Below are 18,935 nucleotides of genomic sequence, written 5' to 3' on the forward strand. Positions count from 1 at the left end.
ATCTGGCTTAGGATGAATGATCTTGTCTTACTTGGACAAAGCCAAAATAAAGAGAGGAAGAAAACAAAAAGTTTGAAAATGAAGCTCAGCTGTCAGAGGAGCCACTCTGCTTGGAGGCTCTGACCCAGCTCCCAAGGAAGTCAACAGAAAGGGTTGTTCTTTGCTTCCCTGCTCCGGCCTATGCTGCCACATTACTGAAGCTCCCCAACTTTTTTCCCCTCTGACTATGTACACTGCCTGTATAAAGACTGTTCACTGCTTTCATTTTCTTTCTGCACTTGGTTGGCTAAAGATGCATAATTATCACCAGTTTGCTGCACTTCTATGGAAGGTCCTAAAACTGTCACTAGGAAGAAAACTCTGCCTCTGCCTCTGGCATGCTTTTGCTGTCCCATGCCCCTGATACCTGTACCCTCCTTTTCCCAAATGGAACATTTCACCTTTATTTTTTTCACCAAGAAATGAGTTGTTTGTTTGTTTCTTTGGTTTGTTTTGGATTGCTTTTGAAGGTTAAGAAAGGAGAAGAAAAAGAGGAGAAAAATTGGTTGTGTAGGTCAAACATAACCAGAAAAATGAGGATTTCAGGCTCAGAAACAACATAGTCTTTTAAATAATTTCAAAGCAGTTTTTTCCTCTTCACATGGAAGACAGGGTTTTTCTTTTTTTTTTTTTTTTTTTTTTCTGTGAATACTGTGTAGCTATCTAGCCAGCATTTTTTCTTTAAAGACTTAAAGGGAAAAAAAACCCTATCAAAGTCAAGCAGATAAGGTAACTGTGCATATTTCATCTAAAAGCTGAAGGCAGGATTGGAAATAGGAAATGTTCTTAGTCTTGTTGATATTTGTCCTTTGGAGCTTTTGTTTTAGCATTTATTTTGAGTGCTTACACAGTACAAAACAGAGTCCACTCAGGTCATGCTCTGTGATAGGTACCTACAGAGAGGATATAGGTATAGATCCTGAAAGACGAGTTTTAAATAACCTTTAAGGGTGGTATTTTTCCATATGGCTTTTACTTGTATGAGCAGTTCCATTTGGAGCCTCTTGTCAGCTGCTACAGAGAGACAGTGCTGAAGAACAAAGCCTAGAAGCTCTGCAAGTAGGATTTATTCAGATTATCATTATCTGGTTGTTTTGGTTTTTTCCTAAAAAAAAAAGGAGTGAGTTTTTAGCCATAAATTCAGTGTATACCATGGGTCTGTGCAGTTGTTACTTGATCTTTACTTGCTAGCTCTGGACCTTTACCCAAAATGTTGATTTTAAACTTTTTCCACTGTTGTTACTAACTGCTGTTGAGCTGACTGACACAGCATTTATTTGTTTAGTTACTTATTTTAGCTTTTGGTGAGACATGAAAAAGAAACCCAACAAAACCACAAAACAAACTGTACTGTGCTGATCAACCTTTTTCCCCTCCTTTAGGAGTGAAATGTTGTAGTTAACTTTGCTTTTTTTTCCCTCCTTCTTCACTTCCCTGTCTCTGCTGTTCTAGTGGATATATGGTCTGTGGGATGCATTATGGGAGAAATGGTTCGCCACAAAATCCTCTTTCCAGGAAGGGACTGTATCCTTGTGCCATTTGCTGCAGCTTCACCTATTATTTGTTCCTCTCCTCCACCCCATCCCTCTTACCATAAAATGACTATACCAGGAGCGTAAAGATAGAAGCAGAAAGTTGAATCTCAGAGGTACGGCTAAATAAAAATAGCACACTACTGATATGCGCAAAATTGAAAATGAAAAACAGATGCACAGAATTATTTCAGTCAATTAAATTACTCTAAAACCTGTAATCATTCCATCTTATATACTATTTATGTCATGTCAATAAGCAATATAGAAAACAAGCATTATGATGGCAAATTGGACAGATTTATTTACTATTCTTAAAAGGAAAAATAAGAAAAAAAAAGAAAAAAGTCCTAATTTGGCCCATCTCATTCCTGTAAATCTGTTTTTCTGCTTTTATGTTTTGGAAATATTGACTTCATAACATTTGTGGTGACATCATAATCTTTTGCTTGCTAATGCATCATGGTTTTGGATTCATCTCAATGCTGTATGGGCTCAGTGTTGAGTCAATACAACATTTTTATTTTTCTTTAAAACAAAATGAAGAATTTGACTCACCCAGTTTAAAACAACCGTTTTTCTGCTGTGGTTTCCAAATTGGCCTGAAATCAGATTCTCTTGATTTTAAAATGAACTTCCCTTTACTTGCATGAGGTCTGTGTTGTCAACTAAACTTTATTTCCCTCCTATCTTGTTCTTCTTGTCTTGGGTGATATTATTTTTACCCCTTCCAAGGTGGTGAAAGCAATATTAGAAAATGAAAACAAAAGAGGAGGTATGTACTTACCCTCCTGTTTATCACAGGCTAAACCTGCCCGTGCTGGCTTGGAAATGTAAGTAAGTGTGTTTTGCCCATCAGAATAAAATGAGGCAACATATCATCTCTTCACTTCTGGAAACAAAAAGGCATCTTATTTTCAGCTAGTTGGCAGAAAGGCACCATGAAAATCTGGCATCAGCAGCCACTGGCAGTTCGTGTGAAGAAAACCCAGATTTCACAGACATGTAGCCATGGAAGCAATTATTTTTTTGCTGACTTTTGAGTAATTCCTGTCATGTTTGTCAAAGTTGGGTGCTGCCTGTCCTGTTTTCACAGCTCTGTCAACTTCCTCTGAAAGCTGAGCTGTGCTTGGTGGCCTGGTGAAGATGCTGTTGTACTTCACTGACAGGGAGATGGAGGGACAGCAGGGACCTCCTGCTTGCTGAGGGGGTGACAGCAGCACTTTACTGCTTCCAGTCTTATAGGAAGAGGGGCTGGAAAGTTACTGGATGCAAAACAAGGCAGAGAGGTTAAAATGGTGATTTTCTTTATTAGTAGGTAGCTTTGAGGTGCTTAAAGGTGCTGAGCTGTCCCTACAGCATGAGGAGCAGGCTGCACACCCACCTTCAGCTGTAACCTCAAAGTGCAGAGCAGCTCCCAGCATTCCCAAGATCTGAAATTCAGTGTGATAGTTATGCTGTGTTTCAGTGGTAACACCATCATAATGCTTCCACCATACAATGCACTCTTTTCCTCTTAAAAAACAAAACAAAACAAAACAAAAAAAAAAAAAAAAAAAAAAAAAAGAAAAAAAAGAAAAAAAACCCAACAAAAATGAAAAACTAAATTATCTATAATACACTCGAGGTTCAGCTGTAAATACTGAGGATATTTCCATTTAATCCTTTCTGAGTGAAGTCTGATATTTTAGTCGATAAGCAGCTGGAATTCATACAAAGAATGGTTTCAGGATAAAAGCATAGAAGCATGGTTAATGGGTTGCTCTCCTTTTTCCACAACAAATTAGGAGATATGTTCTTTTGCCCCTGTCTAGAAAAAATGTTGATGCTATATAATTCAGGCAGTGTAGCTTTTAAAAAATCATTCAAACATGAGAATTACTTTGTTTCTGTCTGGCTGTGGAAACAGTCTCTTATGACAGCGTTGTATTCAGGGATAACAGTAAAATAATCTTAAAAATTCTTTTAACATTTCAGCATCAGTTGAAAATAACAACTGAATTTTTGAACAAATGCAGCGAACATTGTGTAAGTTGTGAGATAGTCCTACTTTTTAAATCATTGGAAATCCTGTTTCCTGAAATAGAATTTGGGCCAGGTTGCAATTACTACCATGCTTTAAAGGTGGCCTTATTTAGGTGAGCGGAAAGTTTAAAAAAATAAAAAAAAGAGAAAATAAGAAGAAAAAAAATTTTTACGTTAATTTCCAAGTCAGTACTCATTTGTTAACCAGTTTGATCCCATGAATGAGTTGTCAGTGTTGAAAAGACTGGTTTGTGTATGGACCCATATGATTTCCCACCCCTCCATGGCTGTTGATGAGCAGGTCTAGTTTCCCTCCCTCCCAGGTGCAGGAAGAGCTGGAGAAGCATTTGTGCAGCTGCAGGCAAACTTCACATTACATACTTCCCTTGGGCTACTTAAGGCTTTCCAGCAGAGAGTTTTCTAGCTGGAAGAGGCAAGTCTGTATAGAAATCAAAAATACCAGTTCTTTTTAATCATTCAGAAGACAGTCTGCTGTGTGCACTTGCTATCAATATGAGTTTACTCATTTCTAGTCTGAAGTGTGAACATTTGTGTATGGCACAGTATACATCTAAGAGAAAATTCACAGCTGCTGCCATGTTTTATAGAAAGAAAATATTTTAAAATTTGATCTCACCTAAATCATCCCACTGAGTTACCACTGCACTCAGGTGCTGCTGACTCGAAATGAAATTTCATTTTTAAAGACTTTGTGGACATTAAAACATGGAGTGGATTAATTTCAGAACCTCTCATCTACATAAACAAGAAACTCTCTCTTAAGCTGCTAGGAGAAAGCTCTGGAATCTGGGTAGACTACAGCTGGTTTTCAGACAAGTAAGAACAGCCTCCAGTGTCCTGTAGAGTACTGGGTGGAAATTGCCTGGCAGGTGTCCTCATTCCTTGTTATCAGCTAGAGCAGACATTTGAAAATACTGCCAGGGGAACTTCCTTGTCAGAAATCAGACCCTCTCGAGAAGAAATCCACCTTTCAATCCATTTCCAGATGGAGTTGCAAACCAAAATATTCCTGGCAAGTTCCAGTAAGCTTTTGTAGTCCACTTCTGAGTTTCTTGCTCAGTGTTTCTTTGATGGTAATTCCATTTTTGTTAAATTGGAAAGAATGTGAGCAGCTAAAAAGTGCCTGAATTCTTGGATGCCATTGGAAATATGTTAGAAAACCCCAGGGCTTTCCTAAAAGCTGGTTCAGCTCTAGGTAATAACATCTTCATAATCTCATAAGATTTCAATTTAAGGATTGGAAATGTATTTCTGGTTTTTTATTTGAAGGGAAGGGAAAACTTAAAATGAATGCTTTCACGTGAGACAGTTTTATTAAGATCTGAGCTGCCAGGTTCCACAGTGATGTCCTACAGGCACAAATGACTTAGTGGGAAAAATAAAGTGATCAGAGCATTTCTTTTCAGTACTGAAAAGGAGGCATGTAGAGGATGGTACTATAGCAATTTTACTTGTGAGTCCTTCAGCAGATCAAAGGAAAACAGTGATTTAGCCATAGAAATATATTGTGGTAATAGACAAGTGTCCTAAGTTTGGCTAGGCCTGAATTTCCACTGTAAATATGGAGAACAGAATTCCTACTGCTAGTAGCTTAAAGTCTTAGACAGTCAAAAGAGAAAATACCATTAAAGTAGGAAGAGAGAAAAATTCCAACTTTCTTCTGTGTAATTATGAACATCCAATAGGAATTGTGGAGAGATTTCAGCGTTAACAGATAGAGTTAATGTTTTCTGCAGCCAGATTTTCAAAAATTCCCTTGCCCACCAGCTGTCTCTGAGAGTGGTAGGATTAAGAAATGCTCTCTGACATCTGACAGAAAGTGTTCTATTGCCTTAGAAAAAATTTTCATCAAGAAAGTCTTTTCGGAAAAGGGCTGCCTTTCCACCTCTCATAATCAGAATTTATTTTTGCATTTGATCTGCATTGATTAATAGGTGTAATTTTAGTGTTTTGAGGGCATTTTTGGGTGTTTCTTAAACTACAGCATAATAAAAACTTCTTTTGTTAAGTGCAGTCTGTTGCTTTATTTGTTCCGGGTGGTATTTTCTTAAGGCTTGCTTTGTCTTAAAATGAAAACCACCAACTAGCATCAGGATTATGTAAAAGATACTGTTAAGTGTGACTGGCCTGGCTTTCCAGGTGGGATCAACTGGTTCATGTTAACCTGCTGCATTAAGCTATGATGGCATTGACAGCTAAGTTTGGATTTTGTTGACCTGAATTATTCTTCCCTGGGTATTTGGTTTTGGACTCAGGATTTGTCCTAAAGTTTCTCATATGAGGTGAGACCTGTTTCAAAGAGGTCTCAGGATGGATGTGAGGATTATTTGGCTGTTGCCATTTTTCTCTTTTTTTTTTTTAAATTAGATATGCATACTCCAACAGATTAGAGTGTAATTTGCACTTAGCATGAAAGCCCCATGCTGTCTGTCATCTGAGTGGCTCTTGGACTGGATCCCAGGTGCCACAGTGAAGATGATCCACTGCTTGTTTCCCATCACTCACCTTAAAGGTTTTCAGGATGTACTGCTGCCTTGTATGAATTTCAACCAAGGCAAGTTTTAATTGAGTTTTCTGGCACCTGTGAGAATTGGATGGTGTCAAACGTTTTGGTGTTTTTTTCTGTGGCATTAGTCAGCTTTTTCTTGATGGCAGCTGTGCTAAATTGAGCTGAGACAGACTGGAACAGTTAAGCAGAGAATTTAGAACATGTGGACAAAACAGTACTGAAGTGCCTTTTGTCAAGAGCATGCAGGTATTTGGACAGGATCAAAATAAAGAACTGGAACACCTTCAAAATCACATGAGGCTGAATCAGGGGAGGTCTAGGTTGGATATCAGGAAAAAGTTTTTCACCTAGAGGATGACTAGGCACCAGCACAGGGCAGTGGTCACAGCACCAACCCAGCAGAGTTGAAGGAGTGTTTGGACAAAGCTCTCAGGCACAGGGTGTGACCCCTGGTGTGTGCTGAGCAGGACCAGGAGTTGGACTGGATGATCCTGATGGGTCCCTTCCAACTCAGCATATTCTGTGATTCCTGTTGCAGATATGAAAACATACAAATGATCTGCTGATCTGTTTGTGTTGTAGCAAAAGAGGCTACCTGTGGGTTTCCTGCTGGAAGAGGTAACACGAGAGTACTTGAATAGTCTTTGAGAACTGAGAAGAGATATTTTGAAATCAAAATGTAAAAGAAGCTAAAAGAGGACCTGAAGCTAGGGAATGCAGGATCTGCAAAACAGATTTTCAATGCTATGGTCTGTTAGACACAAGGTAGCGTGTTTCACATTCCTTGGCAAGATTATCTGTAGGTCTCTCTTACCATGATGGTATTTTTCTATAGATATATCCAAAAGAAAATGGGAGAAAGGGAAGGGTGTGAGTCATCCCTTGTGCCTCCACTTATTCTTGAGTTTTCTGCTCAGGATTCCCATGGCTTTTTCAGTCATTTTTAACAGTCATTTTTTAGCACTTGTTTGGCACTGCAGCCTAAGAGGCAGGAGCCTTCTCCAGTGCAGGCTTCCCACTGAGTCACAGAAAGTTTAAAAAAAGACAGAAATTCAGAGGTTGGTTTGAAGCCTCACCCTTGTAAAATGGTGGCAATTCCCTTTTGGTTCCATATAGCATCTGTCAGGAGAGCACCTGTATTCCATGGTGTTTGGCAAGAAGAAAATTAGAAGTCACTAAGGCAATTATTTAAACACTTAGGAATCTTATAACTGTTATTGAGAAATATAAAGGTTTTCATAACATCATGTGGAAAGTGTTGTTTCAAATTAGAAAGGAAAAACTTTCTCAGGAAATCTTAATGGATTGAGCTGATACTGTGCTGAGCAAGCCCTTGTGAAAACATGTTGAAATTCAAGCATATGACAAATACAAGCACAAAGGGGAGGGTTTTGGTATCTCAGCAAGGTCTCAGCAAGGAGATTGGAATGTCACAAAACTGGGAGTTTGCCATGACTTAGCCAGAATTGAGGGAGATAAGGGTTTGGTGGTTTGGGGAGGGTTTTAATCCTTTTCAAGAGTTTGAGCCATCTCCACAATGGTCATTGGGAGTGCCACACAACACAGACTTTCCTTGGCATTGGCAGGTCTGGGGTCTTTATAGCTGTGGTATCTGGAGCATGTGGAAAAAAAGCATCTTTGCCCACGTATTACTGAAAACTACCCTGTATTTTTATAAACCATGCCCTTTTTTATTGCATAGAAATAATAGAAAAACCTTTTAAAAAAAGGTAGAGCATCCCATACAGGCTATTATATTTTTCATGCTGCAAATTCAAGTAAGGGCCTAGAAATGGTTCTTCAGAGCAGACATCAGTACAGATCTGCAGAAGTACTCAAAACAGAGAGGGAGGTAAAGAGGGGTCCTGCCCCGCAAGGTGTCTGTCCATTTTAGGAGAATTTGGAGAGAGAAGCTCGCTGTTATCACAGGCATACTCAGCTGCCTTTACTGGAGTTTGCACCTTAGCCATTGGCAAGCAGTGTTGTAGGCTAAATATTTTGGCCTACAGTTACACAAGTAAAATCAGGTGTCATGATTTGCTTAATTAATATGTCTATCATTATCTTCTTCAGTTAGTTTTGAGGAGGTGAACATCTCTTTTCAGCTGGCAGAGGGGTGATTTCTGCATCACTGAAACAGGAGCTGCTACAAATGTGAATGTTTGGTATTCTCACTAGTGCTCTGGGAAGAAAGTGTGAACCAGCCCATGAGGCTGGAAAAGATAGCAAAGCTCATTCAGGTGCGCATGCATCTCTGGTCTCTGGAGTGTCCGGTGGCTTGCATTTAATGAATTTCATTTTGCACGTCACAATTTTCATTGAATGACAGTCAGATCTTACTGAGCGCAAGACTGAAAAGCCACCTCAATGGGAGTTTGGGCAAGGGCAGTTACAGATTCTCCCTATGGGCTCCCTCTCACTGTTTTGTGAAGTCCCAGAGAGCCTGCAGTTTTGCAGGAGAAGAATGTAGATTTACCAAGGAAATGTCTATGAAAGGTTGACTTGGGTCCTCTCCATATAGAAGCAAATTTGGGTAGTTCTACAATTCGTGACCCTTCTGCATCTCTGCTGGAGGGAATCTGAAATCTAGAAGGATGAGCAAGCACTCATTTGGGTCAGGAAGTACCTGTTTGGTGGGGAATCAGAACCAGGAGGTGGCCCAGAGAAGATTTTCTGGGTTTTTTTAATGATTAAAATGGTTTTTTCCTTTGGTCAGGAAGCCACGTGCATTTGGTTTCTGGTGAGCACTTGTTCAAGCTGGCTGTGCCAGAGTGGCATTTGGTGTCCTTGGCAAGTTTACTCATATTCTGAAGTGTGTGTAGACATTTAAGAATGTGTTCCAGAGTGTGCAATAATATTGTTTGTAGAGCTTCTGAACACATTAAAAATCCCCTACTCCTGGTAAACCAGGACCTGGATATTCCAGTGGTGAGTGGGTTTCCCATCAAGGGCTACCCAAATCCCAACAGTTCCACTTCAGAGAGTCTTGAACAGCTGTAGGTTAAATTCCTTAACACTGTTTCACATGATCTTAAAAACATCAAGGCAAATAGTTGCTAAACTGAAGCTTTACCTTGAATCATGAAGAGGTCTGTCACTACAAGTTAGCCTGCCCTTGATTAAAGCTTAGGGATGTTCCATGTGTTAATGCAGCATAGCCAGCATTTGTGATTACTCACATTTGAAAAAAAAAAACTTTTACCAGGTGGAGATTTTCAGTGCTTTGGAGCTGAATGCAGGTGATAAGAGATTGTCATGTGCTTGGTTTTTTCTGATGCTTATATGAGTGAAATCACTTGGACTGCAACATCTGGTTTAATGTTGGACTAAATGAAGCAGAGGATCAAGGCATAGACCTCAGTTCTGCAGTCCTTTCTGGAGCTCTGCACAAGTCTCAGTGCCCGGACTGGGACTGCTGACAGCTGCTGCTGTATGTGCTAAAATTCTTAACCTCCAGCTAACTACTTCTAACATGCAGCCAGATCCTGGTTCCACTTTGATTTATTTCTAATTGCCTCAGGAGGTGAAAAACAGGCAGCAGTCAAGAAGGACGTTGGTTATATTTAGGTGTTTATCTTTGCTCCTTCTGGTTTGGAAATTTTCAAAGAGCTTCCTTCCCAAACCTCAGGCACAGAGGGGAATAATCATCTCTGATTTTACACGGTTTGCAGTTTAGTAAGGCACTAGTTCAACTTGTGTGTGTGCCCTCTGGAGCATAGCATAGAGCAGTGATGTCAGGAGGCAGCCTCTGAAAAGAAAAAGGAATTAATAACAGACGAACAAACAACTGCTTGCTCTATCTTTTCCTGATATTTTGCATGCCATTTAGCTTGTGATGAAAGCAGCAATAATTTGCATCTCTAGGTCTGCTTATTGCTTCCGAACAAGTAGCCTTTTCTTTAGTTCTTTGTTTTTTGTTTATTGATTTATTTATTGTGTAGTGTTGAAGCTTTTCATATGCTAAATAGAGCAACAAGGGAACCTTAGACCCGGGCATGTTAAGATTTCCACAAATAGGGCATTTGCCTTCAAAGTCAAATGCACTTTAAACTGTTGCTGAATATGAAATTGTAAGAGTAAATTTAACCAAGCAGCATGATGCTTTCATATTTTTTCCCCAGTTCCTGGCCCTGAGACACCAGTCTGTCCCTGTGCTTGCTTTCATGCCCTATGACTTATCATAGAGCAAGGACAGCAGAGGTAATGTGGTTACATGGAATCAGTATGGGGGAAAATGCCACCTTAATCCTGTGCTGGATATAAGGAGTCAGTTTCATCTTGTGGTCCAGTGTAAATTGTGGTGAGCTTTGTTTGACCCAGCTGAACTGCTCTTCCCTGCAGGAGGTAAATAGGCCCCTGATTTTCTCTGAATTTCACTGCAGAAGGTGCAGCTTAGCACTTCTGTGTCTCAACTGGCCTATTTAGAAATCACCATTTCCTATCATGGCAAATACAAATCTTATGAGATTGTCAAGATCCTTGTGATGGACTGCTGGCTTCACTGAGATTTGCTGGAAGTGAGCCACAGGCCCTAAAGCAAGCATTGTTGGAGTTGAATGATCTCAAAAATTCTATTCATAACCCTGAATCAGCAGTGGATATGTCTTCACAAGGACCCAAGTTCCTTTTGCGGCTTCTGGCAGTTCAGCTTGTGAAAATATGCATGGATCTCTGGTAGCTGGAATGATAAAGGAATAGCAATTTGCATATCCTTATTGAATACAGAGACCAGCATTCATTTACAAGACAAAGCATCATAAACCTAGGTAATGAATACAAATGAAAACTTGAAAAAGACAAAATTAATTGGTAAATTTTAATTACAAAGTTTTATTATGACACAGTAGCCAGCTGCGGGTCTCAGTTGGGTTTCTGTATTTAATGGCATTGTCTTTCATCCTCACTGGGGTAAAGGAAACTGTTGGAGTTGATTTTTCTCAGACTTGCTCTGTTGTCATGAAACTTGTGTGCTCAGGCAGAAAAGCAGCCGCCAAGAGCAAGAGGCAGCTCTGTATCTGCAGGCTCTGCACTATAGCATGATTGGATAAGTCTTCTCATTTGTTTGTTGTTCTGTTCCTGTTTTCTTGTTTACCTTCATTTCATTTTTGTTTTCAGTTGACATGTGGTCAGTAGGGTGCATCATGGGAGAAATGATTAAAGGTGCTGTGTTGTTTCCTGGCACTGATCGTATCCTTCCTAGCAGCCATTCTGGCCCCCATAGGTACTTCCAACCCTTTCCCTTCCAGCCCCATCCCACTAGACTAGTGCTGACACACCTCTGTTCTGTACCTAAAGAGCTGGCTTAAGTCCCACTGCAAAATCTCTGCAAGCCAAAATGTCACCAAACCATTACTGCCTCTCAGCAAAAGCCTTAGGTGAAAGCCACAGTAAGTACAGCACGAGGAGATGGAAAACAGCATCCCACACAGCTCATCAGCATTGCTTTCTGCAGCCAGTGACCACAGCTTTGTGTTATGAATGTCTCTGTATTAATTTGGTGGTATGTGCTTGGGAAGGGTGTGTTGCACAAATGAGGGTTTTTTAAAGGTGGTAAAAGGGGAGGCACAAGTCACTGCTTACCTCAGGGAGAGATGTTAGAGGTTCTGCACTTCACGTGCATTTCTGCATCTCTGTGATACTCAGACATAAATCATAGAAATGCTTATTTGTTATAGACTCATAGAATTGCTTATTTGCTTTGTTTGGTTGCTCTTCAGGTGGTATTAAAGTAGAAAAGTAGGAAATGGTTTCAGTGTGGGCACAACTTCTTCCCAAGACTAAAATCATCACTTGGTAGTAATTTAACTACTCAGAAGTCTGGATGTTTCTTGGGAAACTGTTGTAATGGATTTGGGTCTGCCATCTTTTATTTAAGAACATGGAACTATTATGTGAAAGCAGAATATATTCTTGGCATCAACAAGAAGTGATTTACACTAAATCAGTGGACAAGCAGACTAAGAATATATTTGTTTTCCTTAGAGACCCTTCCACACTCAGGGCTGAGGCAGCCATATTTCTTATTTTGTTCCATGCTTTGTTGAAGCACTTTAGTATTTATCAGATTGTGGAACACTTCCTTGTGTATAACAATAACTGAGATCAGTACCTGCTTGATCTAAGTCCAATCTTTTACTGTCCATAGGAGCATGAATATGAGAAATGGACATGGCCTGGGTATGAGTTTTCCTTCTATTTTAAATTCTGTACTTAGATGACAGAGGAGTTTCCAGGCATTATTAATTTTATGTAACTCTCTCTGAGTAGGTGTGCATGTACACTTGCGTGTGTATATGCACACGCTTACCAGCTCACTTCAGCACTTCTGACCTCATTTACATTTTAAAGGGTTCAATATTTTGATGAAAATGTGGAAAAAGTATCATCTGAAGAGCATTAAAGAAATGAAAGTAGGTAATTATATCATTAATATTTTCACAGCCTTGCCTAGTAAGATTCTAACTTGTGTTTTGTCCAAAATGCTGGGTGAGCATACCCATACTGAAATGAGCAATGCACTTTCCTCGTGTCTTTGTATGATCTGGAGCACATCTCCTGTACCTATGTGAAAGTAAGTGTTTCCCTTCTGTGTGTTAATGGGAATCATTAGCGTCAGTTTGGGCTCCAGATCTGCTGTGCTTCTGTTTCCTGTCAATGTGGAGTCAAACATTTAGGCATCCCTCAGTGATGTAGTTGTAACTGGCTTTCTGTTCATAGACCTACATTTTATAAGCTAGCATTTAAAGATATTCCGAAATAAATCCAGAAAGAATTGAATATGTCTTAAATAGCACTTCAAAAACTGGTTTCTTTGACACAGCTGCACGCTTGTTAAAAAGAACTTGCACAAAGCCTCTATAATTAAAGCATTGTGTGCCATCTATTATTGCAATAACTCCACAGAAATTGTCATTACCAGCTGCTGGTTTCTTTGGGATTGGCCTGTAATTGAGTTCATGTTCTTAATTTTCATTTATGATACATTGCTAAACTTGCTCTGTGTTTTCTGTACCTCTCTGCTTTTTTTCTGCTATTCCATGGCTGCCAATTCCATGGACAGAGAACGATGCCACCACTTTCTTTCAGGCTGCTCCTCAAAGCCACCTCATCTCCAAATCCATCCCCCACACCCTTTCCCTGCTGCTGAGCAGCCATGAGCAGGGGTTCAGCACTTCTGGCTCCCCTGCCCATCTGTGCAGCTGGAAACCAGTTGGGATGCTGCAAGCTCCAACCCAGCCTGCTGAGATCCATGACCTCGTGCCATCCTCTGCCTTAAACCTGCACAGAAAATGCTTAGCATTGCTGTAAAAAAGATTATTTCTTCTGAGGAGTGATGGAGTTGGGCAGCTGGATAATTCCATCAGCAGGGACTCTAAGCCCTCAGAGCTTGAGGGCAGCGTACTTAAGGATGTGTTTAAGTGCAGGAGCAAGAGTAATTAAACATCCGTTTCTTTAAAGAAGTTTCCTCTTTGACATAAAATGGGTTAAGCCTGGCAGTGCACCAGAATCTGCTATCAGCAATTTTTTCTTAACAGGCAGTGTTTCATTTCACATCCACACTGTGTTTTGAACAGTATTTAATACTAATTTGTGTCAATTTTTATGCATAAATAACCATGAAAAGCAGTTTTGAAGCTAAAAGATTGAATATTCATGAGAAATGCACTGTCAGTCATATATTTGACTGCAAAATTTACTCTTTGCCATTTTCCAGTGGATAAGGAATGCAGGTCATTTGATGCTGTTACAGTTTACACAATTAAATAGTCCATTCAGCTAACTTTAAAAATTTCAGTAGCAAAATTCAGGAGCAGAAAAGCAGAAAATGCCTCTGAGTAAGTGCAGAGTGGAGTACTTTGCTAGGCTGCTTTGTCCCACTCCTGTAATCCATCTGAATTCACTGAAATCACTGGGGTGAAGCTGAGAACAGAACCCACTTCTATTCTCTTTTAAACTCCCAGTTGGGAAGAATGATTTGCTGTGTCCAAAATCCTCATGGTCTTTATTGATCCTCAAAATTTTACTATCTCTCCACCATTTTTGGTGTATGCGTGTGATGCACTTAATTCGTGTGCTATAGCTTTTTCTTTTTTTCCTTTTTATTTTTTAAATTTCATATAAAAACTTCATTTCAATGTTGGCAGCAGTAGTTCTGCTTTCAAAAAGCAATCAGCATGAAGCTTGCACCTAATTGAGCCCTGAGCAAGGACTTGGTGTGTTGTGCTGCCTCAGGAACAATGGAATAAGCTGGCTGTACCTGAGTCTGACTCTTGTTCCACGTGGTCTCCTTAAGATTTTGTATGAGGGAGTCTGTTAACCTTTTCTCATTGCTGCATGGATGATCTGGAGGTGTGAAGGAGGTGCCTTAGCCCTCTGGTGAGCTATGAAAGTGTAGTTACACATTTTTTTTTAGCCACTGCAGGCATTTTGGGCAGACAAGGATGAATGTGCCTTTAAATCCTCTACTTGGACAAGCTCAGGCAAACAAGTATATATTGAGTAGAGAGATGTGATGTCAGCTGCTCTTAGTATATGTCTGCACAAGCTTATGCAGCCTTATTCTACCTTATTCTACAGCTGCAATCCTGCCATGCATGTTGTATTGGAGAATAAGGGGATTTCTGGCTCTTGTGCTCTGTGGAAATTGTCCTTGAATACATGCCAGCTCTGTTCTGCTCCCTGTCCCTGAGGGCAGCTTCCCACAGTGTCCTATTGTTCCAGACTCCTTAAACAGCTGGAAATTTGCTTTCCAAAAATTCAGGGTCCTGACTTTACTCCTCACCTGACCCATATTCCTCAGGACTGCAAACTCCACCAGTGCAGGATCGCTGCAGCCCAGGCAGCCTTCAGTGGACTTTAGTGGTGTCTTGTCAGTGCTGGGCTAACAGCTGAGCTCAATGATCCTAAGGGTCTTTTCCAACCTAAACAGTTCTATGACTAAATTTCTCCCTGAAGTTATTAGGTATCAGTCATATCAGAGCTCTTGAAATCTTCAGCCAGTGCCAGGTGCAGCAGCAGATGTGTTTGTAGAGGAAGTTCTCCAGCCATCAACAGATTTGATGAGCTTATACTTCAGCTGAACTGCTGAAAAAATGCTGGGCAGAGCTTCAAAGCCATATTGTGGAATTCAGGAGATAAACAGGGCCTTTTTGAGCTCAGGAAGGATAGCTGAATTTCAGAAGATAACCAGCATCATTAAAGATTCTCACAGAGTTGAAACTCCATCAGCTGAGAAGGAGTTGAGCCGAGGCTCAGTGCTCAGAAAGTGAAGAACATGATCAGAACTGTGAGGTGAAGAAAATAGACAGAAAAACATGTAAGTCATCAATACTCTTGAAGGACCTCTGTTTTAAAATCCACACTTCTGGCCATTTCATTTCAACAAAAACAAAACTGTTTTTCAAGACTCATGTTCTGAAACAATAGTTTCACCTTTTGACAGATTCTTTCCAGGCATAGAGTTAATTTACTTACAAACTTCACATCAAATTGATCTGCATTGCTGATGAAATACAGAGCAGAAAAATTACTGTAGTTCCTGAGAAAACTTTTCAATATACATATTTTGCCTAATAACTTTGTCTAGGTTCCATATACCAACACTGCTGTATCGAGTCAGAATGATCTATAAAGTCCAGCAATATCTGTACACAAGTCATTATAGCACAGGTCATAATCTTTTTCTAAAAGATGGGCTTGTACTTTCTAGAATTAGTGGCAAAATTATTTTCTCAGGAATCAAAGATCCTAATAACCGCCCTAAATCTTTCTCTGCTTTATGCAGAAGATGCAGGGACTGTTCTGAAAATATAAGAGAACAGGTTATTGGAAAATGTTCCAGCAAACCTTCCAAGAACTAATTTTTTGTACCTTTTCTTTGTCAGGAAATCTGAACTGATGGAAAAAGACATAGAGCCTGCAGAAATTTTGCGCAGAAGTCTACTGTGGTCTTACCTGTTAAAACAAGTACAGATTTAAAGGTTACAACAGTAAGAGAAACAGCATTTTGTGATTTTCAGGGTATCAGTGGCAGTTAGAAATCATAAACTCCTTAGGGAAAGCAGCTTTGTGTATTTGCACAATAAATTCATTCTGCTTTAAATCTGAGATGAGAATTATACTCTATTTGAGAAGTAATTTTTGGTGTGGTTTTTCTGTGAGCAATAATGCTGAATGAGCAGTGGTTCCATGGAAACAGTGCTGTTTGTGGATAAACCACCAAAAAATGAGTGCCCAGGCTGCAAAAATCCACTCCCAGCACTATTAAATGGATGAAAGGTTATTCATTGCTTATTAATTATTTTCAATACAGCAATGTAACTCTTTTAGAAATGTTTGTACTAAACACAAATTGTTTGAACTTTGGCAGTGTGCTAACAGCTTATGATTTTATCTTGGAAAACCTGCCATCTGTATGTAAATACAAGGAAAATGAGAACACTTGGTCCTATCCAATAATACAACTCAGATCATACATTTTGACAACTGCTTTATTGCATATTTATTATATTTTCTCATGAAGATTTTTTTCATTTCTCTCTTTATTCGGCCTTTTCTCTTTGCTGACTTTCCATCCTTTGAGTGTACAGCTTCCACTCCTTGGAAGTCAGAGAAAATGTAGAGATAGAACTGATGGTAAAGATTCATGAAGTATTGGTGAGCTGAGGATTGCTGGAGGTGGCTCAGCTGATAGATAGATATAGACTGATAGATACATGAATATATAGAATGGTGTATGTTGTTGAATATTCTGGAACTCTGAGGCCAAAATTTGTCTCTCCTTAAACACTGGGCAATTGAGTAACTGTTAATTGTTGTAAAAACTCACTGGTAAAGGGCAAAAGGAACTTTTGAATAATTACACAAATGAGAACACAGAATGATTCTGTTTTCTCCTGATTCTGGAAGAGGAGCAACCCTACAGTTTCCAGGAACCTGTTTTCTATGTTTTGGGCTTGAGGAATCTAGTCTTGATTTCTTATCCAAGTTGTTGCAGGTACACCTGAGATTCAGAAGCAAACTGAGCTCATACCAACTTTAAAGACAGTAAAAACAGAAACATTTTAGGATTGTGCTGTATCACTAAGATCCTACTTCCTATGCCAACTCCTAGGTGGCTTTTATGGCTTTTTACCTGTAACATGTTTGTGGTGTAACAGCTGTGGATGCCCCATCCCTGGAAGTGCTCAGGGCCAGCTTGGATGGGGCTTTGAGCAACCTGGCCTGCTGAAAGCTGTCCCTACCCATGGCAGGGGACTTGGAATGAGATGATCTCTAAGGTCCCTTCCAACCCAAACCATTGTATGATTTTATTATTTGCTTGCTGCTGTGTAAGCACAGATGAGCAGCAACTGAATGAAATACCAGCCAAAAAATAGTATTTAAAAATTTTAGTTAAGGGGCCACAAATGGGCATCCAAAATGTTAATGATAGCATCTGCACAATGAACACTGCTATCTCCTAACTCCTGAATGATCAATGGTAATCTTCTTAAGTAATTTATTTGTGCTACATGTTAGTTTTTCTTATCACCACATTCTGTTATTCCATATAAATGGCAACTATTATTCTGAACAGTGCACAGTATTTTCTGTTGCAGTCTAATTTTTACAAATGCCACATTCTTCTCAAAGTGTTCACCTTGGAACAGAAAATGCTTTATAGTTACTCTCTTGTCAGATGGTTGCATTTTCAATTCCTTTTGTATGGGTTTTTTTGTAAACTGTGTTGGCATCAATGTGTAAATTGTAGGACTGTGGAAAAAAATATGAATGTGACACTGATGTCTCCCACAGTGAAGCTGGTTGGTGTCTTTTTTAGCAGATTTATTTTAAAAAGAAGGGTCCAATTAAATTTTTTTAAAATTGGCCTATCATCTTTGCAGTTGTTGCCACAATTTGGTGTTGGGGAAAGGAACTGCAGAGCTTTTAATAGCAATTATTCTAAATTTGACAAGTTACGAGCATTAAAAAATTGCCTGAAGTGGAGCAGTTAGTTTTTGTTGGTGGAATATGCAGATTTAAGAAGAAAACAATTAGCAAGGTGGTTCCCTCAAGATTTTGAGATTGAAAAGAGATGATCTTCCCCTGTCTGCCTGTTACAAACAAAAAAATCCTGTGTCTGTTTTGTTTATGTTGTGCCTACCTTAAGAAAAGCAAGATTTGACACATCCTCATTTTAGTGATGTCCAGAAGCAGCACATTTATCCAGAAAGAGCAAATCCTGCTCCTGTGCAGCAAAGCTGGTTCAGAGGTGCTGCTGGGCAGGTGGAGCAAGAGCAGCCCAGTGTGCCAGGCAGGGGAGCATGATTCCCACAGCACCGCCACTGTCCAGCACAATTCCAGCAGCTCTCTTACAAACAGCTATTCTGGCACAATTACTCCTGTTTCCCACATCACAGTCCATTGATACTGCTCTAGGAGCATTTCAGACAAATGCTTCTCTTTCAGATGAACAAACACGAGAGATTAAGTTATTTGTATTGCAGTACAACTGAAGCATCCTAAGGCAAACAGTAACTCCTGCAAATCCTTGCTGTTGAACTTAAAAATACAATTTTTTGCTCCAAAAAAAAGTGTGATTTACACAGACACATCATGAGAGGGAAAAAGAAAAATTGTTGTGATCTTGAGGCTAGATAGGGAAACAATAATTTGTTGTCTAAATTGTTTTTTTAATTACAAGCTACTATTTTGTATACTGTAGAAATGCTTTTAATATTTTCTGATTGAGACAGAGAAGTATTGTAAATTTTCTCTTCTAGCCAAACTCAATTTCCTTATAGTTGTATGGAAATTTTCAGGAATTT

The 18,935-nt window shown here is 39.5% G+C and overlaps 1 protein-coding gene across 10 annotated transcripts in view; it reads left to right on the top strand.

The window, feature by feature from the left end:
* Window positions 1-18,935, top strand: part of MAPK10 (mitogen-activated protein kinase 10) — a 145,299-nt gene that overhangs the window by 97,609 nt on the left and 28,755 nt on the right. For 9 of the 10 annotated variants that reach the window (XM_030946858.1, XM_030946860.1, XM_030946867.1 and 6 more), the window contains one exon: window positions 1,492-1,563. In XM_030946858.1, coding sequence (XP_030802718.1) covers window positions 1,492-1,563 — 72 coding nt within the window. Of the gene's footprint in view, window positions 1-1,491; window positions 1,564-11,241; window positions 11,314-18,935 lie in introns of all 10 variants that reach the window. The other variant, XM_030946868.1, reaches the window with a different exon arrangement.

Source organism: Camarhynchus parvulus, chromosome 4, assembly GCF_901933205.1.
Source record: "Camarhynchus parvulus chromosome 4, STF_HiC, whole genome shotgun sequence".
NCBI classification, from domain to species: domain Eukaryota; kingdom Metazoa; phylum Chordata; class Aves; order Passeriformes; family Thraupidae; genus Camarhynchus; species Camarhynchus parvulus.